Source organism: Chiloscyllium plagiosum, unplaced genomic scaffold, assembly GCF_037043375.1.
Source record: "Chiloscyllium plagiosum isolate Xiang-an unplaced genomic scaffold, Cpla_swu_hap1 HiC_scaffold_14, whole genome shotgun sequence".
NCBI classification, from domain to species: domain Eukaryota; kingdom Metazoa; phylum Chordata; class Chondrichthyes; order Orectolobiformes; family Hemiscylliidae; genus Chiloscyllium; species Chiloscyllium plagiosum.
Window position 1 is genome coordinate 26198394 of NW_028270152.1, and position 12437 is coordinate 26210830.

A 12437-nucleotide genomic window follows, 5' to 3' on the forward strand; every position below is an offset into this window, starting at 1 on the left:
ATATATTCCTTTCCATGATATTTTGTGCAGGGTTAATAATTCCTTTTTATTTTTGCAGTATACACTCAGTAATTTGAACATCCTAATGAAGGTGCGAAAAAAAAAGTCCAGCTAATTCAACTCTCACCATCGTCCAGGTCTATGTCGCCTTTTTAAAAACAATTCATAAATTCCCATCTAAATTCATATCTTTCTAAATTGTGCAAAATCCTGTTTCTTTTTCCTTTATGATTCTAAATGCCAGTCAAAGCTCACCTTTGTTCTGAATCAGGAGAATATGGACTTGAGCCCCAATCCAGGAATTTGAGCAAATAAATTGACATTCCATTGCAATACTAAGGAAATGCCACATTTTTGGAGATGCTATTTTTCGGATGAAACAATATAACATTGAACCATGATAATCTCTGTTGTCTCAAATTAAGATCTCATGGCATAATTTTGTAAAAGAGCAGGGGAATCCTTCCATGTTTTCAGGTCCATCTCAATGACTCTGGTCCAACTCGTCCATGCGGACTAGATACCCACCCTCATCTAGTCCCATTTGCCAGCATTTGTCCCATATCCCTTTCAACCCTTCCTATTAATATACCCATCCAAATGCCTTTTAAATGTTGTAATTGTACCAACCTCCACCACCACTTCTGGCAGTTCATTCCATTCACACGCCACCTACTGCATGTAAAAGTTGCCCCTTAGGTCCCTTTTCAATTTTTCCCTTCTCACCCTAAACCTATGCCCTCTAGTTCTGGGCTTCCCCACCTAGGGAAAAGATGTTGTCTGTTTACCCTATCCATGCCCCTCATGATTTTATAAACCTCTATAAAATCACCCCTCAGCCTGCAACGCTCCTGGCAACATCCTTGTCAATCTTTTCTGAACCCTTTCAAGTTTCACAACATCCTTCCTTTAGGAGGGAGACCAGAATTGCATGCAATATTCCAAAAGTGGCCAAACTAATGTCCTGTACAGCCGCAACATGTCCTCCATCCTGGAATCAATGTTATAAAAAACAGGTTGTTGTCACGTTGCAGTTTGTTGCACCTTGCTGTGTGGAAAATTGACTGCTGCATTGCCCGCATTACAACAGTGACTTCAATTTAAAAGTGCATCATTAGCTGTAAAATGTTTTGGACTGTCCTGAGGTCACAAAAGATGCTACACTGAAGGAAAGCTTGCTGAAGGAAATAAAGTGCCATGAAACATCTCTGCTTCTTATGGAACTGTTGAGTTTGCCTATGCCTATTCAGCTCCATCATTTAACTAAATTAAACCAGAAATTTGATTGATTTGTCTCTTTGAAGTGGTGCTGTTAATACCTCCCGAATCATCTCCCTCCCAAATCATCTCCCTCCCAATCCAACAGCTTCTATCCCTCTTTTTTCATATTCAACACAATGTTTTGTGCCCTTGGTTCCTTGACTTGAAAGGAGCGTCGATCCTTTTGTGCAATCCACCAGGAAAACTATTTCCATTTCGTGATCATTTTATGTCATTGTACCTACTTGATCTTCTGTGCTATTGATACTTACTTTGTATTTTTGTTACTGTCTGATTTGATTTTTTTTTTTAGGGCCCTTCTCATGCATCTCCTGACCACTACCATGGATAAACATGTCACCCAGAGCTTGCCTTCATTGCCTAAACATTATCCAACTGAAAGTTATTGCAATACCCAATACATCAAATTTGAAACCATCTCCATCCTCTTCAGTTTCCTTTTTGATTTCACCCTTCTAACATCAACCAGCGTAACATCCATGAATACTCCCTGAGATTCACTCTCAACTATTCCAACTGTTCTGCATGGGATAGTCTGCTCTCTTCCTGTATCCATGCTGTACCATCAGTGGCAGAGTATTTCCAGTCTTGTCCCATATCCTGAAATTCCCAACCTGAATCCCTGCAATATGCTGCAATCTTGCCTAAATTCATAATCCTTTTGGGGAAAATAACACTTGGTTGCCTCTGACCACTTGTCTAAGACCTCCATATCTCAGCTTGTCTAATCCTGAAGCATAAACTGCTTTGGGCATTATGCTTTGTTAGTATCTGTAACCTGTAACTTTTCAGTTGGAAGTTAACTTGATATTTAGGGAAAAAATGTTAAAAGTGCACTTTCATGCCCATTCATTATTTATATGTGACCTAATCACATTAAAATGTGAAACCTTCAAATTTGCATTCATATTGTCAATTAGTTTTCAAAAAGAAACCCTTTCCATTACAGCATACAGGCTTTACACTGTGGTGCCAAGACTAGTCAAATTTGTGGACTTACTGACAAATTGGTATGTTCGAATGAACCGCAGAAGGTTAAAGGTAGGAAACTTTTAATTTCCTTGAGTGGAAATCATCTTTATTAACTTTCTTACGATTTAAATAAAAGAGAAGTGGCTCCCCTTGATTTTGTGTGTAGTTTCTCTACCATAGGTGATTGAGACCTGGTCATGAACTGGAATTTCAGTATCAGTGGGGTAATTTACAGATTAAATTTAGGTTTTTGTTAGTGACGGGATTTAATAGTTATTAGTATTGAATGGGGCATAGAACATCTTTCCTTAAAACTGCTGTTAGATAGCCCAACTTTTTAAAAAGGAACTAATGTTTAACAATCATTGCTTTCTCATTTCAGAGAGAATTTATTTAGTAATTCTGCTTACAATTCCTCTTTGGTAGGGTGAAAATGGTGTTGAAGATTGCCAAAAGACTTTGGAGACCCTGTTCAGTGTTTTGTTCTGCATGTGTCGGCTGATGGTATGAAAACTTAACAGTAATCTTACTTTTATGATGATTGCATCTGAAATTTGTATAACTGTCAAACAATTGCTCACTTTTGCCTGTTTTCCTTGCCTTTCCCTCAGATAAGACGCTACTGTAGTTGTTTAATGTCTCATTTTTTAACTCTTTCCACATATAAACTTCTCGTTATGCACATGCAACACATTGCATCAGTTCAACAATTGCCTTTTAAATCATGTTTTTTTCTGATTATGAGTAACATAATAGTTATGTGATTAAAATTCCACTGTTATTGATCCTCATCTATTTGATGTATTTTCTACTTGAGCTCCTGAGAGATCTTTTCAAAGAAGTCCTTTGCTTGTTTTAAGATTATTAGCTCTTTTGTGAATAAATTTATTTTAGCTCACTGAATTTTGTTAACTAAATATGCATGTGTACGGTCTTACAATTACTTAGGACCATGGATGTCTGAGATTTGGATAATTTTTTCACTTAGGTTGTAGTGGATCCTCTTGACCCAGGTAAAGTATTATAATAACAAGCATATCATAACTTCCACATACAATGAAACTGTTACATGTCAGAGTTTTTAAACATGATTTAATTGAGCTTGGCCACCAGGAGCTCAAATTTTTTTCAGCTATTGACTGCAAATTAGGCTTTTTACTTTGCTCATTAATAGTTGCAATCGTGGTCTAGATATGTTGTTGAATAGTTGCACGGACATCCATTATGTTTCATTTTAGTTCCAGTTTTTAGAGAAAAAGGATATAAAGGAGAAACCTGTCCTCAAATTTCTTAAAGCCTTGTGTGTTTGGAATATTTGAGAGTGACAGTTTTCTATTTTACACCGAAATAGTTTGGCAAAAACTGATTATTTATAACCATTGGAAGCTAATTTCAGTATTAAGTTAGCTAGTACAGTTTTCACACACTTGCGAATAGTGAGCAAGATTGCCAGAGGATGCAGCAGGATTTGGATAAATGGTAGATAGAATTTAATCTGGATAAATGTGAGGTGATGCATTTTGGAAGGTCTAGTACAGGAGGGAAATATGCAATAAATGGCACAACCCTTAGAAACTTTCACATAGAAAGGTATCTGAAAGAGGTAACAGAAGTGGATAAGGTGGTCAGGATGGCATATGGCATGCTTGCCTTTGTCATTCAGGGTATTAAAATTAGCAAGTTATATTGCAGCTGTATAAAACTTTAGTCAGGCCACATTTGGAATAATGTGTATAGTTTTGGTCACCACAGTATTAAAAGGATTTGGAGGCTTTGAAGAGGGTACAGAAATGGTTTCTCAGAATATTGCTTGGTTTGAAGGGTATTTAGCCATGAGAAGAGATTGGACAAACTTGGTTTGTTTTCACTTGAACTTTGGAGACAGGTATGATCTGATAGAAGTTTACAAAATTATGAGAGGCATGGATAGATTGGATTTGTTGGAGTGTTTTTCCCAGTGTAGAAATATCAATTTTTGGGGACATAAATTTTAGATAAAAGTAGGGAAGTTTAAAGGAGATGTGAGACAAGATTTTTTTAATAGAGGGTGTTAAGTTCCTGGAATGTGCTGCCAAAGGAGGTGGTAGAACCATCTTGACCGATACATGATTAAGCAAAGAATAGAGGGATAAGGATCATGTCGAGGCAAAAGGTTTTAATTTAGAAAGGTACATGCATTGCTGCAGGCTTGCTGGGCTGAACAGCCTGTTCCTGTGCTGTACTGCTCTTTGTTTAGATCAGAAATTGAATTGGACCAGTCATATAAATACTGTGTTTATAGAAACTGACTCCCCAAAGCCTGCCTAACATCTACAAGGTACCAGCCAGGAATATGACACAATACACCCCACTTACCTGGATTAATGAAGCTCCAACAACGTTGAGAAACTTGACACCATCCAAGACAAGGCAGCCTGCTTGATATGCACCACATCCACAAACATTCATTCCCTTCACCCTTCTCAGTAGCAGCACTGCACCATTTACAAGATATACCATAGAAATTCACAATGATTCCATAGACAGCGCTATCCAAACACGTGATCACTCCCATCTAGAAAGACAGCAGCAGCAGATAATGAGAACACCACCACTTCTACGTTCCTCTCTAAGCCACCCTGACTTGGAAGTACATTGTTTCCTTCAGTGTCATTTGGTCAAAATCATGTAGTGCTCTCCCTAAGCCATTATGTACCTCCACCAAATGGATTGTAGTGGTTCACTATCACCTTCACAAAAGCAACTTGGGATAGACATCAAATATTCATCCAGCCATGAATGAATCAAAAATTACATGGAATTATAAAAGAAAAGAAAAAGTGGACAAAAAAGTTTAACTTTGTTAAAATATCCCAGTAGGAAAACCATTGTAAAATGCCGTTTTCAGGACAGTGGAGTTATTTCTCGGTACTTATCTACTGTTTTTTAACAGATAAAATCAGTACTCCTGAATGCAACAGATCTATTGTCTTCTGGTGTCATTAGTTGGTAATGGGAAAAATACCATAATTTCATACCAATGTTGATTTTAGTCTGATTCTGTCAGTAAGATTCTGTCAGATCATAGCATGTCCAGGTTATATCCAACAGAGATTTCTGAATTTCCACATTTATGTGTGGTCAGACGCTGGGCATTTTTATCCAATTATCAAATTTTACTTAGTCATAGCAATACTCACTGCTAGTGTTAGGATCCTAGGGGATCTGTAAACCAGAAAAGACAAATTTACCAAATGACCCAGCATCATGATGTCAAATGAGATTTCACCTTTTGTATCTTTTTAACATGAAACATCATAAATGCAAATTAAACATGAATTGACAGTAAGTCACATCAGTCTGATCACATCATAAAATAGCAGATGCAACAAAGACTGCCTGTCATTGAGATCGTCAGACCATAAAACAGAAATTAGCCCATTCAATCAACCCCATTCTCCCACTTTCTCCCCGTAACCCTTGATCCCTTTGATAGTCAAGAACCTATCTATCTTAGTCTTAAATATACTCAGTGACCTGGCCTACAGTGGATTCACCATTCTCTGGCTGAATAAGTTTTTCCTTATCTCCATTCTAAAAGGTCTTCCCTTTACTGAAGACTATGCCCTCATTTCCTAGTCTCTCCTGCCTATGGAGACATCTTCCCAACATCTACTTTGTCCAGGCCATAAAATTGAAATTGTAAGTTTCAATTAGATGCCCTGTCATCCTTCTTGAGACTCAGAGTCCTCAAACGTTCCTCATCTTTTCATTCCTGAGGCCATTCTCATAAACCTCCTCTGAACATGCTGCAAGGCCAGTATATCTTTCCTGAAATAAGGGGCCCAAAACTGCGCACAATACTCCAAATGTGGTCTGACCAGAGCTTTACCGAACCTCACAGGTACATGCCTGCTTTTATATTCAAGTCATATAAAAATAAATGCCATTGTTGCATTTGCCTTTTTAACTACTGGAAGTTTACCTTGAGAGAATCCTGGACGAGAACTCCCAAGTCTCTTTGCACTTTAGACTTCTGAATTTTCTTCCCATTTTTGAAAATAGTCCATGCCTCTACTCTTCCTACCGAAGTGTATGACATCACAGTTGCCCATGCTGTACTCCATCTGCCATTTCTTTGCCCACTCTCCTAACTTGTCCAGATCTTTTTGCAGCCTTCCCACCTCCTCAATGCCACCTGTCCTTCTACTTAACTTTGTATCATCTGCAAACTTAGCCAGAATGCCCTCAGTTCCTTCATTTAGTTCATTGATGTAGCAATCTATTCTGTCATTCTGTCCCGGTTTCAGTCTCTCCGTTCTCCCAAACAGAATACCAGACCCTATCCATCGAGGATTTAGTTAATTTGTGGTCGGCAGCACCTCCCACAAAAGCAGTATTCTGCCTGTATAGATTTGCATACAGTGCCATTTTCTTTTTGGAACCCCCTTAGCTCCTCTCTTATCTTGGTCTTTATTCTTCGATGTGCTACACAGCCTTCAAGTTTGATTGGTAATAGTTGGTGCCGTTTCCAGGCCCAGGATCAAAATGTCACTTGAAGAAGGTTTTTGTACTTAGACAAATTTGGTCCCTTTGGTCCTTTTTTTAGCATTATTAAAACAATTAAAAATTCCCAAATGTTTTACTTACTAAATGACCATATTATTACTACTTCTACATCAAAGGATATTACTGCTATGTTTAGCATTATTATCTATGTAAATCTTAGTTCAATATTGATAATCATCCTTTGTCAGTTTTTCTTAATGTAATGATATTCTTTTGAATTAATATTGCACACTGACAGCTGCATTTCATTTAGGTCATGAGTACAAATAATAAAATAAAATAATTTCTTGTTGTGTTTTGATAAATTGTAGGCAAACCTGTTAGGTTATTCCAATGAATGTTTAGATTGTTTTTGTGGTAACTTACAAATATTAACATTATGATGTTACAGGCACCCTTCACACCATTCATCACTGAACTGATGTACCAGAATTTAAGGCAGTTGATAGACTTATCCTCTGTTCCAGACAAAGATACACATAGTATTCACTATCTTATGCTGCCACAAGTGAGGTATGATACTTTCTCATTGGACAATGTATTCATTTTATATAACATAACATGTTTGTTTTCAGAATTTTGAAAGAAGATGCAACGAAATGGAGTATTAAACTGAATTTGTTAATTAAGCTTACAGTTTTGCTGAAATGAATGTAAATAAAAATGAGTGTAATTGACATTGTTGTCAACAATAATTTTGCAAAATTACCTTGATCATTGTTTGACTACAGGCAAATATCAACCCCAAAACATTTTAATGTTCTTGCTTATGTCATTTTAATTTCTACTTTTAATTTATTGTCTCAAAGCAAAATGCCCTTTAAAAACAACAGTTTCAATATCACCATATAATTGAAAGGATAAATGTTATGACTTTGAACCCTTTGTAAATATTGTTAGCAATTATATTTACTGACTAGCTGCTTCAAAAGGTTACTCTTTAAAACTCTTAAAGCTATTTTTCAGAGAATATTTTGCAAATTTTCAACTTGCATGCTGTTGCTTAAATACCAATACTGTGGAAATGTTTTAAAAAATTAGTGGTTTCGTTTGTGTGAAAGCACCAAAAAAATGAAATCCTTTAATGTCTATTGCAGGTTCCTCTTTTGTAACTTTTACCTTTATATATTTTCCATTTGTATTTGTCTTGTTGATATTGAAATTTAGTTTTACCTTCTTATTCCAATGTCTTTTATATATAATTTATACAAAAGTAAATTTTATACTTGTTTTTCTTGGTCTGGATTTTCACTGTTAATTTAGAGATACATGGTAGTTTTTATTTTACAAACCCAAATATACATGGTACTTTTTAAGCCATTATAAGTTAAGTAGTTTAACTGTCTCAGACATAAAATTCTACCATCTGAGAAATGTCGAACCTCACTCGGGTAGTGCACTGGAAATCAAGCCCTATTTTTCCCGAAATCTTCACAAAAGTTAAAAGCTTTAAAAATTAAATGACACAAAGATTCCTGAACTTACCTACTTTCAGACCCTGACTGAATGAAAGCATGGATCAGATTTCTGTTCTCAACCAAAATTACTATCTATTACAAGTAGTTATACTCTCGCTGTAGGAAAACAATTATAAGCCATTGCCATATAACGCTTCTAATTAAAACATTAATGCCCTTATTAACACCCATCTCCAGATCTATAAACTATCAGAAAAACCAAGTGTAGTTGTTATGGATGGAAGGGAAGACTGCGAAGTAGTTTGGTTCCTGTTCACAAGTGTTGCTGTGATTGTTGTGATTCTTGTGATGGTCAGAACACTGCTGCTTAGTCATCCTTCTCCAGACGTTACAACTGGTTTACAAGAGGTCCAGGGTGGCTGGTTCACTTATGAAAGGTCTCTGCCTTATTAATTACAAGTCACAATTTAGAACAACAGTTCAAAGAAAGATACGCTGCTTTGTTTTTGCTGGCTTAAAGTTGCTTTTACTCCACATAACAGATTTTCTGGAGTTCTGATGAAGTTATATTTCTTTGTGTTGTGTTCACAGCCCCAAGCTGTTTACTGAGCCAAGAAATTGTCACATAGTTGATACCAAACAGAAGACTTGTGCCATCAATAACTGGTCACCGTCCATAGACCAATCAGCTACTTGTACCAAACAAAGTTTCATTTCCACACACCGTCTTGGTTCCAGTTTGTCAGCAATTATGTTTTAACCACTGTTTGAACATTAACGATGCTGACAATATGTGTCAGGTTATTTGATTTCAAAATGTTCGCCAATAGTCCCAGCCATCCTTTTTTAAAATAGTTATTTTCTATTTTCAGTTTACAATGAGAGATGCAAGAAAAATAAAGACAGATCTTTAGAGATAACTGATCTGTGACTCTAAAATTATGAACAGATGTGAAATCATTGTAAAGAAAATCAGAGAAATGTGTAGAAAAAACATATTGGTGATCTCACCATACGTTCTGCGCAATGGTTAGATGTGCAATGCAATAGCCCTTACACATGTTCTCCTACAATAAATTAAGATGGGATATGTTTGTCAGCATAATTTATGTTTCTACTGATGAATAATAAAAAAACTTAAAGCCTAATTGAAGTATCCTTTTCTCATATAATAATCAGCAGCTTGCATTTGCCTTAAAAAAAGGCTTTAATAATTTTATTTTTAATTTATTGAATCACCCTGGCATTTAGAATTCATTCCCCAAATTGCATTAAATGTGGCGGTGATTCAAAATAACAATTATGATGGAGGATTTCAGTTATATTAAACTTAAGTGATATTGGATGCAATCAGTTGATTTCTTTCTTTGTGATGGTAATTAATTTTCATTTGTATGTTAACCACTTTGCAGTTTCCCTTTCTCATTGGCAAGTACAAATCTAAATGAGGTACAGGAGCAAATGGATCTAGAGGTACAATTGCACAAATCACTAAGTAGTTGTGTAGCTTAATAAAGGCAACAAACATCACCACTGACCTTGGCCCCTCTGATTGAAGAGATTCCTATACAATAGGGCCCAGTGACACTGATATAGCAGTTTCTTGAGGTGCATATGATAAAAGCACCTACCTAAACCGCTTAGACAAGTGTGCAGACTGCCTCCACCTCATCTGATACCAGGTAGAAATAACAGAACACAGATCACTGCATTGGGCAGAGCATTGCATGAATTACTGGAGTGTCTTCCACATATGTGGACATTGAGACATCTTTCTGTACCATAATCGTTCTGTGAATCTAGAATGTGACTATTCGCCTTTTAAGCTATTCGCACCTCCTTTTATTAATGGCCATATAGGAAAAGGAAGGCAAAATGTCAAGGGATGAAGGGTCCATAAATGATGTCAGTGAAACCCCTGAGCAGATGAGCATCCTTCTTTGACAGTCAGAGATGAGGTGATTCATGTTGCATCATCAGTGTTCTCACAGGCATCCCCTAAGTTAGAGGAGTTTAGCTGAAATGTGGCAATATCAGACAGCCCTGAATGATGGCAACATGCTGAGAACCTTGAGATCCTTCCACGTTTTGCTACCTCTGTACATTGAAGGCACCTGTAAGTTCTTCACCTTCCTTCTCGTCTTGTTCCTGTTCTTCATCTTCCTTCAGCAAGGATGGGAAGCAATTTCCTGGGAGGTGACAAGTAACTGATTTGTTTTTGGAGATGTTGCATACCATGCAAAAATTATGATTTAATTTTTATGTGGATTCTCTGGTTGCCTGTGTCTGTTCTTCCATCATAATGTTGATCGATGCCTCCCAGAGCTTGTGTCTTTGACTACATTTGGGATGAATAGAATGTAACTCTGATTTGTTTTATGCCCTTGTATACTGACAAGATAGTACATGGCTTGGAAAGGGTGGACGCTAGGGAATTGTTTCCGTTAGGCGAGGAGACTAGGACCCGTGGACACAGTCTTAGAATTAGAGGGGGTAAATTCAGAACAGAAATGCGGAGACATTTCTTCAGCCAGAGAGTGGTGGGCCTGTGGAATTCATTGCTGCAGAGTGCAGTGGAGGCTGGGTCGCTAAATGTCTTCAAGGCAGAGATTGATAAATTCTTGATGTCACAAGGAATTAAGGGCTACGGGGAGAATGCGGGTAAGTGGAGTTGAAACGCCCATCAGCCATGATTGAATGGCGGAGTGGACCCGATGGGCCGAATGGTCTTACTTCCGCTCCTATGTCTTATGGTCTCTTATACTTGTCCTTGGCTTGCATCCTCCTCTAACAATTTCCTGAAATTTGCTTTGTTAAGTGTGGTCAAAGTATGTTTCTCATCCCTTCTTTTGTGAATGTTGTTTGACTTATTTACTTTAGGGAGTCTGTCATTGACCAACGTATCGAAGGCGCAGTTGCTCAAATGCAGTCAGTCATTGAACTTGGAAGAGTGATCCGAGACAGGAAGACTCTCCCAGTTAAGGTTTGTACACACCATCTGAAATTTAAAGTAATGCTGCAGCTTTGTTTTTGATTCTTGGTCTTTATAGAGACTAAACTCTGCCTCTCTGTGCTCAGCATACTCCACTGAAACAGGATAATCACAACAGACCAACGTATTGTCAGTTAACACCTTTCATTTCTTCATATCAATTACTTGGAGTTTCTACAAAAAAAAACAAAGTTTTTTTTTAAAAACAATTAAATACTGTGCTGCCCTGGCAAAGTTGGCACTACTGTCTCACAGTGTCAGGGACCCGGGTTCGATTACAGCCTCAGGCGACTGTCTGTCTGTGTGGACTTTGTACATTCTACCTATGTGTTTCCTCCGGTTACCGCAGTTTCCTCCTGCAGACCAAAGATGTGCAGGTTAGGTAGATTAGCCATGGGAAATGCAGGGTTACAGGAGTGGGTCTGGGTAGGATGCTCTTCAGAAGATCAGTGTGGACTCAATGACCTGCTTCCACAGTAGGGATGCTATGATAAATATAGTTCTGGAACACTTATAACAAAGAATATTTCAACTCTTATTACTAGAGAGAATTTATTTTCCACCCATACAGATCACGTACTTGCAGTTACAGCTTTCAATCAATTTAGGTTCACAGAAAATGATTTTCCTCATCCTTCATTTGTCAATTTGCTGTTCAAGGGCAGCAAATTAAACATACCGTGCCATTAATCATGCGCATAAGGATTCTGTAAGTATTGAAGAAGTCTTGTTAGTGTTTCACAATATGTGCAACATTATAGTTAACCTAACATGTCAGTAAAAGTATGCTGTATTAAGCAGCCTGAAATTATGCACGTTTTTAATTATTTGATTATTTTCCATGCTTTGTTTCTAGCTCAAAGTCTGGCTTTATGATCTGTTTTCAGATTTTGTTTCTTTTCCTTTTTTTTGTTTTCTTTACTGGCTATATGTTTTAGCATGTAAATGTAGCCTTACAAACAATGCTGAAAGATTTGTTCAATTTATTTTTCAGTATCCTTTAAAAGAGGTCGTGGTCATTCACCAGGATTCAGAAGCACTTAATGATATTAGAGCCTTAGAGAAATACATTCTGGAGGTAACTTAATTTGCATTTGTTTTATCAATCCAAGTATTACTTTTTAAGTTGAGCCTTTATATATAATTCTGTTAGCCTGTAATGTCAAGTAAAATATTGTTAACCAAACTGAAAAATTGATACTTTTACATGCAGTAATGTGTTGTGA

At 37.0% G+C, this 12437-nt stretch overlaps 1 protein-coding gene across 4 annotated transcripts in view; it reads left to right on the forward strand.

Moving 5' to 3' along the window:
• The window catches only part of iars1 (isoleucyl-tRNA synthetase 1), a 186242-nt gene that overhangs the window by 103066 nt on the left and 70739 nt on the right, over positions 1-12437 (forward strand). For all 4 annotated transcript variants that reach the window (XM_043707895.2, XM_043707896.2, XM_043707897.2 and 1 more), the window contains 5 exons: positions 2231-2322; positions 2680-2757; positions 7193-7314; positions 11100-11202; positions 12206-12289. In XM_043707895.2, the coding sequence (XP_043563830.2) occupies positions 2231-2322; positions 2680-2757; positions 7193-7314; positions 11100-11202; positions 12206-12289 (479 nt within the window). The remainder of the gene's footprint in view (positions 1-2230; positions 2323-2679; positions 2758-7192; positions 7315-11099; positions 11203-12205; positions 12290-12437) is intronic.